Here is a 16155-nt window from a genome sequence, read left to right as displayed (position 1 = left end):
CTGTTTAATTTAATTATCAGATTTATATTAAATTAGAAATGAACCAATCTCTCTTCATCCTCCTCTTCCTCTTCCCTCAGACCTCCAGATGGATTACTCGCTGACGGACGACTTCTGTAAGAACCACTTCCTGGTCGGACTGCTGCTCAGGGAGGTCAGTGCAGGTCTGCAGGAGTTCAGGGAGATTCGTCAGATTGTCATCCACGTGCTGAAGAATCTGATGATCAAGCACACATTTGATGAGCGCTACACCTCCAAAGTAAGCACCGTCTTCTCACCGCCGTCTCTTGCATTTCCATTTCACTTCAGCATCTGACGTGTGTGATCTTGAGAAAGTCTGTTGAGATGATTTATTTGTTTTTCAGAGCCAGCAGGCCAGGTTGGCCACCCTGTACTTTCCCTTGTTTGGTCTGCTCCAAGAGAACGTCAACAGGCTGAATGTGAAGGAAGTATCCCCATTCACCATCAACCACTCCAACAATGTAAGGGAGCCACCTAGTGGCTTCTTTTTAATATTTCATCTACCATACATAGCTTTCATTCACATCATAAATACAAAACACACCTCCTGACATCTATACCCACACAGTAAAAACTACTATAAAATACACAAAGAGAAGGAAAAACATAGTAATGAGAGAAAATGTGAAGGAAATTGGTGCTGCAGCCGTCTCAGAGTATGAGTTATTATCCTGTACATCTCATTGTTTGATTTCACACATAGGCCCACACAACATGGACAATGTAAACAGTGGAAATTGTAATATAAAGCCATACATATTCAGTGTAATACAGCATATTCACTTCTTTTCAATAAACAAATATTATCAGTAATATTTCCATATATTACAAGTTTTCCAACCACATCATATTAATTATATAATTAATTAATTATTGTTAATTAATCATACTAAACTGTGTTTCAGATTCTTTATTACAAAAATAACAATGAATTTCTCAGCCGTTACTTTAGTTTTTACTTTTTGCTTTAATTGTAGTTTAGTTTTAGTTAGTGTTCAGAGTACATCTGCTAGTTTTGGTTTAGTTTCAGTTTATCAGAAAGGTTTAGTTTTTATATTTTTAGTTTTAATTTTAAAGTAAGTTTTAGTTTGTTTTTGTTAGGACCAGCCATGATGTCTCAGACGTAGCTACATATATACACAAAATACATGATGTTTAATCTTCGTGCTACTTTATTGTCCGATGCAAATTATAGCACCATCTGCTGGTTCAATGTCACGCCATGCTGTCTCCTTTTTTTGGTAGTGTTATTATATGTTATAGTTAAAAAAATTAAAACTGAATTGAATGTACGTTCATTTTTATTTTATTTTTAGTATTTTTTTACACAGGTAATATCATTTTAGTTTAGTTTTTTCTTAAGGGAAACAGTTATTATTTTGTTTCAGTTTACTGAAAATATTTTTTCACTGCTTATTTTCTTTTTAGTTTCAGTTTTAGTTTACTATAATAACCCTGGTTTGTTTCCATTAAAATGATGCACTGTTTTCCCTCAGAATGGGAGAGAAGATTCACTTCTTACCAACGCTTTGATGACACCTCCCAGATCCAGCACCTTCCTGGACACCAGCTTGCACAAAGATGTTTTTGGGGTCATCTCTGGCACCTGTGAGTGGATAGATGATGCTGAAAAATAACCAAATATATATAACATATAGGTGTTATATTAATATAAAACTGCTCCTTTTTTGTTTTTGACAGCTTCACCTCACGCTTCGTCAACCCCAAACATTAACTCTGTGCGGCACGCCGACTCCCGCGGCTCACTCATCAGCACTGATTCCAGCAACAGCCTGTCTGAAAAGAACAATGACAAGGGCAACTCTCTGGACAAGGTACAACTCAGAAAGTGCTGCGAGATGCCTGTAAAGTCATTTTATACAACATTTAGTAGGCATACCAGAGGTCCCCTTGTTGTGACAAAAGCACCTCAGAAAGACACCCCTTGTTAACTTGTACCATTAACTCCCCCACCTTACCTGTACCGCTGGCCGTGGCAGACGGAGAGGTTTGTACGGAGACACTCTGTCAATGTCCTGCGCTTCTTTACGGAGACTGAGGAGCTCTCTGTGCGCACCAAACGCGCCACCATGGACTTCTCCCTGCTCTCTGTCCCCTGTGTGCCAGAGAGCGCCCTGCAGTCCAGCATTTCACTTCAAGTATAAAACACCAGTCAACCCTCCCTCCTAGGAGTGTCCCATCTGGGAATGTTAGGGTGCTTTCACACCTGTAGTTCGCTTCATTCGGTCCAGACTAATTACACATTGTTGCCCTTTAGTTCTGGTCCGATTCCTGTTCATGATGCCTTAATAACAAACAAACCAGAGGAGTAAACATGAAGTTACACAGACTGACAGGTAACTCGTTGATTGGACTGTTTTGGCGATTGTCATTCTGCATCATCAAGACCCACAAGGGTAAATCAAATTCCAGTGAGTGACAAGTTTATGCAGCACTTTAAGGCTCCTAGATGACTGGTGCGAACGCATAGTCTGAATGTCGGGGAGCCCATGGACATGCGTGTGATCAGCGTACTGTGGGATCGCTGTCACACACTTTTTAATGGAGTTGATGAACTAACAAAGTACACAGAGTCGGATACAAACACAGTTTTAACAACTAACTTTTGACCTATTAAGTAGAGAAAATACCCACGCTGACATGCTTCTATACATGGCCTTAAATATAGATCGCTTCCCGAACAGATTTCATGATCAGCAGATGGATTTATTAGGAGTTTAGCTTTTCAAATCATGCTAAAATCACATATCTGCTATCATAAAATCCTGTGGTTGGTTCGGTTGCTTTTACACCACAAACAAACCAGAGTCCACTTAGAAGCTGACCGAGACCTTGGTTGTTTGGTCCGCACCAGGGTTCGATTTACAGCTTTATCACCTGCCCAAACGAACCCTACTAACCGGGCAAATAGACCTGGGTTCGTTTTAACCGAACCTAACAGGTTAGGTGTGAAAGCACCCTTAGAGTGTGTGTGAGAAAGTCCTAGCGTCCTAAACCCTAAGCTCTTTCTTTGCCAGATGATTCGCAGGCTTTGGCCTGGTGGCATAAAGCAGAGCTGCTGTACCACAAGGCCTCAAAGGGATTCCAGATGTTGATAAGCATGCACGCTTAAGGGATTTCTCCCTTTAAGTTCCTCTCACGTGTGCTGTGTCATTTTTGCTTTCACTGCTTTCACAGCCTCGAGCTAAATCTAAGAGGAAGTCATAAACACAAATGATTTTCACTGTCTGTGCTGTTGTGTGTTTCATTTTCTGTCGGCGCTGTTTTTATTTGTGGTAGCTTTTATCACAATGTGTGGAACGGCATAAGGGGAAAATGACGACACTCATAGGTCACTTGGGAATTACTATCAACCCAAACTGCTTTAGCTAAACAAAAAAGAAAAAAGGCAATTCCCGCACACACTTACTACCTCTGCATTTATTAAAAAGAGTCAACGTTTTGGTCGCAAGGACCTTTCTCAAAAATAACTGCACCACAGCTTCACAGTTTTTTCCCACCTTTTCAGGAAAACTAACTTTAGCCATGAACTGTTCCACTCTCCAAAACACCCACTAAGAAGCCAAAGCCCATAGCCTCATGCTTTCCATGAAGTCATCCCCAGCTAGTGTCATGGTCTAGACTAACTACTGGCAAAGGAACGTGCTTGGTCCATCGCCAAACCCTCGCTGTGGTAGAGCTGTTGCTCCGCTGCTTTGGTTCTGTTTGCTCCCTGCTCTCTGCCTCAGCTGGGAGAAATGGTTGTTTGTTTTCCGCCGGCAGCTTTTCCACAATGCATAGAGCCCCGCAACATCTGAGTGAATGACTCCACTAGTGTAGTGTAGGCCTTCAGAAAACTCTGACTGATCATGTCATAACCTCTCTAAAAGGCACTGCGTATAGTTTTTATTTTTTTTAATGCAATACAGGTCAAAGACAAAACCAGATGTAAACTACAAAATCTTTATATTTTTAAATTGCTATGGTACGGTAAATGCCCTTTTTCTTTCAGAATTACAAAATATAACAATAGAGTCTATAGACAGTGCCTGTAGTTTATCTTGAGTAGGGCTGCACAATTATGGCCAAAAAGATAATCCTGATTATTTTGATCAATATTGAGATCACAATTATTTATCACGATTATTCATAGATTTTGGAGACCATGTTGTGCTACATTCCAACCGTCTAAATGTTAAATGCTTTTACTTTGTTATTGTCATCTATAGTGGTTATTTGCATAAAAACACACAATTCAAATGATTAGGAAATAAATGATTGTATTTTTATTTAAATATTTGCTTTGAATAATAAATCTTGGTATTAGTAGTTCTAATTATATCTTATAAGCTGCTTAGAGCTAGTGTTAGGAGGTTAAACAGGTCATAATTATCTCTCTATTATCTATTTTATATTGAAATGAAAACATCTCCTTCAAACAACTGGTTTTATTCAAGTTTCTTGCTAAAAACTACATTTTACAAGATTACATTTGAACAAATTATGATAGTGTTATAATTTACCATCGCCCAATACTCATTTTTACTGAGTAAAAAAGAAATTGGATATATGAGACTGCTGAAAACGGGCCGGCTTCAGTCGGCTTCTGATTGACGGAGCATCTCTAGGTGTTATTTTAGGAAGTGCTTGATTTAGTGATGAAATGGTGATCGTGATTAATATTCGATTTAATTGTGCAGCCCTAATCTTGAGGCAGCAAAAGGAGCTAGACAGAGCAAAGAGCCCTGATAGGATAATATATTCGTCTGTCCTCTGTCTGACTGTATACTTTGTCCCTCAGAGCCAGGCTGCTTCGACCCTGGGCAGTACCCTGCTGCGATGTGATAAACTGGACCAGTCCGAGATCAAGAGCCTCCTCATGTGCTTTCTTCATGTGCTCAAAAGCATGTCTGAGGGTAAACATCTCTATCTGCACTCACACATCTTTCTGTCTGACGCTCAAACACTGAGCTCACTCACGTGTCTCCAATGTCAATCTGTGTTCTTCCAGACGCTCTGTTCACATACTGGAACAAGGCTTCGTCTGCTGAGTTAATGGACTTCTTCACTCTAGTCGAGTAAGACGCCTTACATTGCTTTCATGACAACCCTGACATTGTAATGTTTAGTTTTAAGATTTTATTGTGACTGATTTTTCACTTACTTTTCCCCTCAGAGTGTGCCTCCATCAGTTCAGATACATGGGGAAGAGATACATCGCAAGGTAATGTTCAGTATCTGAAAGCGTTGCATCAGATCAATTCTTTTAAAACCTTATGAGCGAGTTGAGATCTTGATGAAAGATTTCAGGCTTCTAGTACAGTGGTTCCTGTGTGTTTTTGTTGCTGAAGAAGCTGGAGGTTTCAACCATTTATCCATTCGCAACTTACATTATTTTATGAACTGTTACTTTAGCTTTTTCACCATTTATCCATTAGATTTAGCTAAATACATCAACTATGTATGCATTCCTTTAGCTATTTCAACATTTTATCCATTAGTTTTAGCCAAATCTTTTATATACTTAGCTAAATATTTCATGAGTTTATTCATTACTTTTAGCTAAATATTTTAACCGTTTATCCATTACTTTTAGACAATTCTTTTATCTCCTTTGCGAAATATTTCTATTTAAACCACTTATCCATTACTGTAATGTAACTATCTATCTATTACTTTTAGCTAAATATTTTAACCAATTATTTATTACTTTTAGCTAAGGATTTTAACAGTTTATCCATTACTCTTAGATAAGGATTTTAACAGTTTATCTATTACTTTTAGTTAAGGATTTTGACCGTTTATCCATTACTCTTAGATAAGGATTTTAACAGTTTATCTATTACTTTTAGTTAAGGATTTTGACCGTTTATCCATTACTCTTAGATAAGGATTTTAACAGTTTATCTATTACTTTTAGTTAAGGATTTTGACCGTTTATCCATTACTCTTAGATAAGGTTTTTAACAGTTTATCTATTGCTCCTCTCCGCTCCCTAACTAGTTTTCACCACTCTAAATTAAAACATGTGGCGTCTCAACGGTGACTCAATTGTGACATATTTTTTTTAAATCAAATTGTAATTCATATTATTTCAAATAAACTGAGCTACTCAACAATCTTTCCATGTAACCACTGTACTAGTAGATAGATACTATACTACTACTGTTATGAGAAAACAAAATTGACTCCCTGGAGTACAATATTGTCCATTAAACTTCATACTATATATGACAATGATGTAGCTACCTATTGTCTTCATTTTAGATCATCAAGTGTAAAACAGAGTTTCTTATGTGTGTGACCATTAAAGGGTGTGACTATTTGTTGAGCACAATTATTTGACAAGTATTTATCCAAACACAAACACTGTACTCTCTCCACTATTTGGGAGCTCTGGCCTCGGCTCCCAGAGGGCTTTGGGTGTTCACTCTCTCTAACCTCCCACCACTGTTTCCATCTCTATTCACCTAAATGCTGGCAAGTTTAACAAAATGAAATAAAACCTGGCTCCTGCCCTCTCCTGCTTGGGTAAGACTGAAGGTGGAACTGACTTTCTCAAACTTAATGCATGATGTCTAATCTCACCCTATAAAAGTTGCAGTGCTGTGACACAACTACTGGCTCTTAATTCATGTATAGTATCTGTCTCTCTCATTCTTATATGCATGACGTTTGCTATAACTCACTGATTTAAAGGGATCGTTCAGGTGTTTTGAAGTGGGGTTGTATGAGGCACCATAGTCAGTGTATTACCTACAGTAGATGACGGTCAGCACGCCGCCAGCTTGGAGAAACAGACAGGAGTTACCGCATGGAAGCAAAGCAATGTACTGCTGTAGACGGGGCCGGCAGCAAAACATATTTTAGACACCTAAAAGAAAGGCCCACCTAAAAAAATCAATGTCAGTTTAAGTGTACGCTATATTTAGAATATTTTCACTGTTTAATTCCTGCCGTGAGACAGCTATACATTTTACTGATAAATGAAGCCGTTATCTATGCTCTCGCCAAAGCAACCACACTCCATCAAGAAAAAAAAAGAAGTAATTTTAACCCACAGAACATGCGAGTTGCTGGTCTACTGCTGCCTCGATCGGTTAGTTTGTTTGTGTTATTGTGTGACTTTGGTTAATTCAGATTCACCAAAGTTGCACAATAGCACAGACAACCTAACCGATAGAGGCAGCGGTAGACCAGCAACCCCCGTGTTCTGCAAGGTAAAATTAAACGTTTTTTCAATAAAGTCTGGTGGCTTTGACAAGCACATAGATGGATACAACAGCTTCAGTTCCCTGTTCCCTGTCAGAAGGGCTGTCTGACGGCAAGGTAAAGCAGTGAAAATATTCTAAATATAGCGTACACTTAAACTGATATTGTTTTTTTAGGTGAACCTTTCTTTTTCGGTGACTAAAATACGTTTTGCTGCCGGCCCCGTCCACAGCAGTATATTGCTCTGCTTCTGTGTGGTAACTCCTGTCTGTTTCTCCAAGCTGGTGGCGTGCTGACCGTCATGTACTGTAGGTAATACACTGACTATAGATAAGTATGCCACTTCAAAACACCCGAACTATCCCTTTAATGCTGCTTTGATAATTATCTAATTGAACTGCATGCAAAACAATATATACAGCACAACTTTACTGCATGCTACAGTGTGTAAAAGTCTCCCAAAATGGTATGTTATGTTTTATTATCATACATTTAAAATCAAATAAGCTAAATATTTAACTAGTATGACCCAAGGTTGGAACACAAGCAAATCTGCTTTTGCTCTCAGGACATTTGAGTGATATTTACACCACTCATGGTGTATTATTCACCCTAACCTGCTTCACTAACCTGCCATTCGTCTAACATTGTCCTGTTTCCTCATCAGGAGCCAGGAGGGGGCAGGACCCGTAGCACATGAGCGGAAGTCTCAGACTCTGCCTGTGTCCCGTAACAGGGCGGGAATGATGCATGCCCGCTTACAGCAGCTCAGCAGCCTGGATAACTCATACACTTTTAACCACAGTAAGTGCTCCATACGTTTCATCAAACATCCTCTACCAGAGGACCCCCCCGCCCGCCCGCCCTCCTCCGCCTCACTCTGTGTAGTCTCCTCATGCTTTTCAACAACATCACCCTCATCCATCCTGTTTAAACCCAGCCCGCTGTCGAGCAGCAAACGCCTCAGAAGACATTATTAGTAAATTAGATTAAATTGGGGCTACGGTGTTATATTGATTTAGTGTTGTTGTTATTTCATCCAAAGGGCTTAAGCTATGTGCTCAGTCTGTTAAATGGCATCATTTAACACAGTTTCTTTGTGTTTTCAGTGTAAGAAAGATTTCAAGTATTCTTGGAATATCTGTAGACCATGGTAAGAGTGTATCAGGTTAGCAGGCGGTTTGCAGACTGTTACTGGCTTTGTTCATTTGGTTAAGATTAAGAGCATGCCTATTTTAACTTAACACTAGCTTTCAAAATCTTCTCATCCCTCTGGCCAGCTCATCTTCTCATCTGAACTTAATTTTACATTTCATTCTCTGAAAAAAAAGCCATCCATGTAAAATATTTAAAGGTTTCATTCCAAAATACTAGCTGTGTATTTCACAAAAAATACTGCTTGAAATGAATTCATAAGTATAAAAAAGAACTCAAATGTGTTGCCATTCATTTGATAAAAGATATTGATTTTGTAAGTAGTATGATTGTTTTAGTTTGGAATGAAACTTAATCTTTTCAACATAATTACATTTTCCAGCTTTGCCTTTAACAATAAGGTCTCATATTTTAAGATATATGACATTTACTCCATACTGCGCACTGCGTCTCAGTATGCTCTGTTTGCTCTGTGTTTTGTTCTGTTTAAATGTTGTCTAACTCGTCGCGTCTGTATGAAACGTCCTTGTGCAAAGTGTGAGATGTGTATCCTGAAAACTCATGGTACAAGTATATGTCCACCACTTTAAAATCAAAACTGCTCCATCAAATCAAAATCTGCTCAAAGACTGTAGGTCAACCCCTTGACAAACTCTAGGAATCAATCAGCCTACCATAGTAACATAGTAAGGCTGGCTAACAACGTCGTCTCTGACCTCAACCGTGTCCTGAACAGAGAATACAAGTTGTTGCCATCAAATCGGAGATACGGGGCTCCACGATTTTTAATAAGGTTAGACTGAAGCACTCTTTTACGCACCAGTCAGTCCTAAATAAAATTTGGAGCTTAATCGCAGATCAAGTATACGTTAAAGGGTCTTGGATATATTGTCTGTGGTGATTGTAATGGTATGTTAAATGTATGTATCCTTGTATCTTCAAATTTCAAACTTGATCTGACAATAAAGTAATATCATCATCATCATACTGTATGTGATATGATATTTAAATGGCCTCTCTGTGTAATGGTGGGGGTGAAACAGCTTCAGCTTTTCGTTGTGTCTTCTTTAGCCTACAGTCACTCAGATGCAGATGTGTTAAATCAGTCACTGCTGGAGGCTAACATCGCTACTGAAGTGTGCCTGACCGTCCTGGACACGCTAAGTATCTTCATCATGGGATTCAAGGTAACATACACAACATATCACTTATCACACATTCACTGTCCTTGTAAATTTTGTACTGGAATAAATGTTCTTTCGTTCTAGTAATGAATGTTTCATAACAAACGTGAATGTGTATTCCTGTTTCTGTGTTTTAAATCAGATTTGATCAGTTTCTAAGATGACGCTCTCGTTCTCCACAGACCCAGCTATGCTCTGACCACGGCCACAGTCCACTAATGAAGAAGGTGTTCGAAGTCCACCTCTGTTTCCTGCGGATCAATCAATCAGAGACGGCCCTCAAGCAGGTCTTCACGTCACTGCGCACCTTCATCTACAAGGTGTGAAGGACGTCGGTGTCCCTGCCCATCAATACTCTGTTGTTGTTTGTCACTGACGACCCGTCTGTCTTCTTCACCCTCTAGTTCCCCTGCACATTTTTTGAAGGGCGTGCCGACATGTGCGCTGCTTTCTGCTACGAGATCTTGAAGTGTTGTAACTCCAAGCTGAGCTCCATCCGCAGCGATGCAGCCCATCTGCTCTACTTCCTCATGAAGAGCAACTTTGACTACACTGGGCGCAAGTCTTTCGTCCGAACGCACTTACAGGTGGGATGGTCCTCCTGTGGATCCAACGTTTGTTCAGAGAATTAAAAACAATATGTTCACTTTATTTAAAACCTAATGTCGTGTTGACCCTGGATCCTGTTTAACAGCTCAAAAAACACACTTTATTGTTTTATCAGCTTCATACTTCATGATTGTTCTTAATTTTGGGAGAATTGCTTATAAACAGGATTTTGAAGTAATGCCATGTTATAGACGTCTACCATAACTTGATGCATAACTTCTCTCTGTTTGGTGTCTCAGCTGTGAAACATGGTTGAATGCGATGCATTTTTATATTCTCTATATCTTTGATTAATGTTAACAGTACTTTTTACGCAGCACTACCCCTCCCAAATAAGTGTTGAAATGCATTATTTGGTGTAATAATAATACTTTATGGTAATTTTTTTTTTTACCTTTAATTAAATGTTTAAGCCCATTTTGTGGCAAAGGGAATTGTTACCACTTCAGTTTATTTCTACATTTGGGTTTTGATAAGATCAGGAGAAAAGAAAAAATTGGATGATTAGTTTGATGGAAAATAATTTGTTTAGTTTGCAATTATTATTATTACTATATTTACCCATACCGTTTTGTATAAAGTAAAGTCATTCTTAACTAGATGCAAAGGTGAAACAATATTTAATCATCCTAATTAATATTAATAATAATGTGTATCTTTCTCTTTCTTTAGGTGGTTATTGCTGTGAGTCAGTTGATAGCTGATGTGATTGGTATTGGAAGTACTCGCTTCCAGCAGTCTCTGTCAATAATCAACAACTGTGCCAACAGTGACAAAACTATTAAGGTCAGGAATTCATTTTTTCGCATATTTATGTTCTGGTTAAAATTGATATGATTAAACTAGCAATAACATGGCTGACTGTTCTCATTTCTGCTTTCTCCTTAATAGAACACAGCTTTCCCATCGGACGTGAAGGACCTGACCAAACGCATCAGAACGGTTCTGATGGCCACGGCTCAGATGAAGGAGCACGAGAGAGATCCAGAGATGCTGGTGGACCTGCAGTACAGCCTCGCCAAGTCTTACGCCAGCACACCTGAACTACGCAAGACCTGGCTGGACAGCATGGCCCGGATCCATGTGAAGAACGGAGACATGTCAGAGGTCTGTGTGTGACTGAATAGGACAGACTTTGGTATTATGGTGTCCAGTATAACACGTGATCGCAAAATGTTTACAATCGCAATAAGATCATATCGTGACTTAAGTATCGTGATAATATCGTAATCTGGTGATTCCCACCCCTACTGGCCTATAACATAATTAATGCTATCATCACTCTGCTTATCTGATCTGAGTTGTTATTGTTGTTGTTGTTTACAGGCGGCCATGTGCTATGTGCACGTTGCAGCGCTTGTGGCAGAATACCTGCGGAGAAAAGGTAATGATAGATAGAGCATCTCTATTTTTGTATATTCTGCGTAATCTTTCTAATGTGGCTGATTGTTAACATATTGTCCCATCTCTTTCTGGGTACAGCCATGTTCAAGCAGGGCTGCTCAGCGTTCCGTGTCGTGACTCCAAACATTGATGAAGAAGCAGCGATGATGGAGGACGTCGGCATGCAGGACGTCCATTTCAATGAAGTACGTGACTGTTGTAATGGCCGAGCTAAGATTTGAACAAATTGACCTGAACACAGATGCGGTCGGTGGTTTGATCACATCATGAGTTAGTTTGAATTTTAATAAATTAAATAAGAAGAAGCAGATAGATGGATAGATAGATGGATGGATGGATGAACGGACGGAAGGATGGATAGATAGATGGACAGATAGATCCTTAATTGGGATCAATGGACCAATAGTATTTCTTTAGCCCACAAGTTTAATAATCAAATCATTATAACTACTCTAAAACATATAATAATCTAAATTTGATTATATGATATTCATGTGTTTTGTTTTTTTTAATGTTACATATATTTAAAATGTATGTCTCCTTGCATTGGACAAACAATTTGAAGACTGAAAGCAAGATGTTTTTTTTCTTATCTGGGTAAGCGTGCTCTCGACCACTCGTAAAAATGTCTCTTACCTAGGAGAAGAGCAAAAATATGAAAACATTGGTGCTTCCCAAAATCAGTGGGTACTAACAAAATAAGAACAAATCGTGGATACAAACGAAAATAAGATGAAAATTTGTCTGAATATCGCTTCCTGCATGAGGCCCCATGTTTGGACACTCATTGCTGTCTTCAAAATAAAGATCTTTAAGCGAGCGACCAGCGAGCCACACCTCACTAGAATACATGTAGATGTGTGTTTTTCTTCACTTCCTTATAGTCACCTTTATTCATGATAGAAGAGACATAGACTCATCAAACACTTTATTTAAGCTATATTTCTGTTTCCCCTTCTGTCGTTCCCTCAGGACGTCCTGATGGAGCTTCTGGAGGAGTGTGCCGATGGACTGTGGAAAGCTGAGCGTTACGAGCTCATCTGCGACATCTACAAGCTCATAATCCCCATTTATGAGAAGCGCAGGGACTTTGAGGTACATTTAACGTTTTTATCTCCCAACAACAATCCCCACTAGTTTAGCCCAGGTTGTGACATTAGTGTCTACAAATTCTAATCAGATTTTTAATGGTATTTTTATTACTTTGCACAGAAACTGGCCCACCTGTATGACACCCTGCACCGTGCATACAGCAAAGTGACAGAGGTCATGCACACATGCAAGAGACTGCTGGGCACCTACTTCAGAGTGGCCTTCTTTGGCCAGGTGAGTTTAACTGATATTGTGACGTGTTGTTTATTTGATTTCTGCACTAACTGTATTTGAAATGAATCCAACTTAATTTCACAAAAGAGCACCCGTATTAATTTGGTGTTGCAAAGTAATCCACAATGAGCATGGCGGGGTGATGAAGGTGTTTCTTTGTTATTTTTAAGAGCATGATCACACGCAGTGGCATTTTATGATCCACTCTAATACCCTTTTCTGCTTTTTATCCTCTTTGAAGGCAGCGGTAAGTTGTGCAGTAGACCTTGCTAGCCGTTCTGAGCGGTCTTTGTGTGGTGTTGGTGCTGCTGTAATTCATTGCACTTCTCTCAGTCATAGTTTGTTGCTTACAGTAACAATCGGTCACCACCGTCGCTGCTTTCTGTTTTTGGAGTCGTGTTGCATGTCGCTCTTTCACTTCTGCACTCATTCCAGTGTTTCTGTGTTACAGATCTAAGTTTGTAAGATTTTTTATACTGACCCTCATTTTTGTAGTAGGTTGTGAAATAATTTGTTGGGTGGTCTAATCAGTGATGTAATAGTTTGAAGTAGTGTGTTGAATTAATTCATAATTTTTAGGTAGTTTTCATGGAATAATAATGATTTTTTTCTGCTGTCCACACCCCTGTAGCAGTACCACTTTACTGACTCAGAGGCTGAGGTAAATCAATATGAAAGCCAATAGAGAGGTGCAGGAATGAGTCCGAAAACCCAGAAATGAGTTAGCATTTAGCACTTCTGGTTCCCTCGTCTTGAAGTCAATGGGTTTTTTGAATGGGTTTTTAGTTAGATGCCTGAAATGGGGTCTGTGGTTAACACAAGTTTAAGAGATTTTAACAATTTACGTTTTAACTACGGCCGTCAAAGTTAACGCAATAATAAAAGCAAGCATTTTTACCGACTCCCATGTTGATAAGAGTATTAAATATTTGACAAATCTCCTTTAAGGTACATTTTGAACAGATAAAAAATGTGCGATTAATCGTAATTAATCATGGCCAATCATGCGATTAATCACGATTAAATATTTGAATCGATTGACAGCCCTAGTTTTAACGGCTAAATGAGACTACTAATCTTTATCACGCCGACTCGTCCGCCTTTACAGCCTCGTTGTGTATACTAGCACTTATGCGACCGTGCTGTAGTTTGTTCATAGCCTAACGTTAGCTTTTTACTTCTGACGATTGCATTCACAATTCAAAAATCATAAAAGTGGTGTTTCATTTATGGAGATTTTCTTGCAGAACAAAATGTGTAAGTATCATAAACATTTGGTTGCCACAGAGCTTGTTTTCTGCAATAATCCAAAATCCAATAGAAAAATCCCATTGGCTTTTTGTCGAGGGAACCCATGGCGATGCTAACTTCCTGGTTGGCCTTCAAAAAATACCTCATCCCTGCACCACTCTATATTGCAGTTGGACTGCAGTGGTGTGTTAGGCTGTGTTGTGCTCCTTTGCTAATGCAGTCGGTGCTATTTCACGTGCATTGCTCATCTTTTTTACTCCTCCTCTGCTCCAGCCTTAGTGTTGTCCTAATCTTAGTAGAATACCCTTGAAGGGTTAATTGCAGGATTCATCTCTCACTGGGTAAATGCATGGCTTCACCCATCTGTTCATGGGACTTTTGACCATACTGTGACCACCATACATGGACTAAACAAAGTGCCCCCACCTGTGTCCTTTAGTCTGTCTCACATTACTGAACTGACACTAGTTGATGTCTTGCAGTGGAGTTTTTTTCTGTCTCTGTGCTTGGACAGTAGATAGAGGGTTGTGTATTTGTGGAGTCTGCCAAATCTTTCAGCCCAGAGCTGAGACTTAAAGCGTATTTTACCATTTCATTTTAAAAAATTGTTGGAAAGACTCCCACTCACAGCCCATGTATGGTTTGATGTTTGCTTCTTTATATCTTATTAGACAAAGACACTGTTTGTTTTCATTCATTCTGACCATGTTTTATCTGCTTTTAGGGCTTCTTTGAAGATGAAGATGGTAAGGAGTACATCTACAAAGAACCCAAATTCACCCCTCTGGCAGAGGTATCTCAGAGGCTCCTTAAGCTGTACTGTGACAAGTTTGGACAGGAGAACGTGAAGATGATCCAGGACTCTGGAAGGGTAAGACTTTGTGATGACGGTTGACCCATAAGATTCATAAAACATGGCACTGATCTGTTGTAATGACATGTACTCTCTGCAGATTAACCCCAAAGACCTGGACTCTAAGTATGCGTACATCCAAGTGACACATGTGACCCCTTACCTGGAGGAGAAGGAGCTGGTGGACAGGAAGACGGAGTTCGAGAAGAGCCACAACATCCGTCGCTTTGTGTTTGAGATGCCTTTCACCATATCAGGCAAAAAGCAAGGCGGGGTGGAGGAGCAGTGCAAACGCCGGACTATACTAACCAGTAGGTAACCCTGTATACTGTAGGTGGTAGTGGTACAAAAGCTCTTAATGGAATACTCTAGCAATTTAGTATTGCACTTCCATAAAATTGGGGACTTGCAAGGAAAATAATATGGAGTGCGTAATGTACAGCGAGCCGGTCATTGTTGTGAAATAAACCCCGGCACTTGCATCGGTTTTGCATCGCCCTGAAGGGGTTTATTTCACAACAATGACCCACTAACTGTACATTATCCTGCTTATTACACAGCTACTTACTTAAGAAATCAATTATTTGACACAAAAATGGTCTTCCAGACTCGAGATCAGAACTGCATCCATAGCAACGGTCTGTTATACATAGCAACGGTCTGCTATAAAGAAATACCAGACCGTAGAACGCCATGATTGATCAGTCACAATCAAGTATTCAACAAAGCCGTGTAATAAAATGTAAATATTGGTGCAACTAAGGCAGAGATATCCCTTAATCTCTAGTAGGTAGCAGATGCCATTAACAGGGATACTTTTTCAGACTTTAGAAAGAAGATATTATGTAACTGTTATCAAGGGCTGAATAGTTCTCCTTTAAGATAATATTAAGTCATTAAATATCTCCTGCATCAACAGATTTTTCAGGGTACATTGCGTTGGATTTGGTGGCATCTAGTGGTGTGGTTGCAGTTTGCAACCAACTGAGTACCCCTGAGCTCACTCCTCCAAGTGTAAAACCGTACATGTAGTAACGCCGTTACCATAATAACACTACTTTAGGAGCCATGGAAGTCAGACGGCAGCTGGTGGTACCATGGTTTAGCACTCAACACAAGCGTGTTGGAGAACTCTAGTGG

The 16155-nt window shown here is 39.4% G+C and overlaps 1 protein-coding gene across 5 annotated transcripts in view; it reads left to right on the top strand.

Moving 5' to 3' along the window:
• Positions 1 to 16155, top strand: part of zmp:0000001200 (dedicator of cytokinesis protein 9) — a 111050-nt gene that overhangs the window by 82055 nt on the left and 12840 nt on the right. For 3 of the 5 annotated variants that reach the window (XM_037789444.1, XM_037789443.1, XM_037789446.1), the window contains 19 exons: positions 81 to 259; positions 366 to 482; positions 1518 to 1629; positions 1723 to 1856; positions 4823 to 4937; positions 5033 to 5099; positions 5198 to 5245; positions 7901 to 8037; positions 9460 to 9575; positions 9755 to 9892; positions 9977 to 10159; positions 10854 to 10967; positions 11073 to 11288; positions 11508 to 11565; positions 11664 to 11770; positions 12558 to 12680; positions 12798 to 12911; positions 14887 to 15033; positions 15116 to 15326. In XM_037789444.1, the coding sequence (XP_037645372.1) occupies positions 81 to 259; positions 366 to 482; positions 1518 to 1629; positions 1723 to 1856; positions 4823 to 4937; positions 5033 to 5099; positions 5198 to 5245; positions 7901 to 8037; positions 9460 to 9575; positions 9755 to 9892; positions 9977 to 10159; positions 10854 to 10967; positions 11073 to 11288; positions 11508 to 11565; positions 11664 to 11770; positions 12558 to 12680; positions 12798 to 12911; positions 14887 to 15033; positions 15116 to 15326 (2436 nt within the window). Of the gene's footprint in view, positions 1 to 80; positions 260 to 365; positions 483 to 1517; positions 1630 to 1722; positions 1857 to 4822; positions 4938 to 5032; positions 5100 to 5197; positions 5246 to 7900; positions 8038 to 8342; positions 8387 to 9459; positions 9576 to 9754; positions 9893 to 9976; positions 10160 to 10853; positions 10968 to 11072; positions 11289 to 11507; positions 11566 to 11663; positions 11771 to 12557; positions 12681 to 12797; positions 12912 to 14886; positions 15034 to 15115; positions 15327 to 16155 lie in introns of all 5 variants that reach the window. The other 2 variants (XM_037789447.1, XM_037789445.1) reach the window with 1 other exon arrangement.

Source organism: Sebastes umbrosus, chromosome 13 (genome assembly GCF_015220745.1).
Source record: "Sebastes umbrosus isolate fSebUmb1 chromosome 13, fSebUmb1.pri, whole genome shotgun sequence".
Classification (NCBI taxonomy): Eukaryota; Metazoa; Chordata; class Actinopteri; order Perciformes; family Sebastidae; genus Sebastes; species Sebastes umbrosus.
This window is presented reverse-complemented; position numbering and strand designations above follow the sequence as displayed.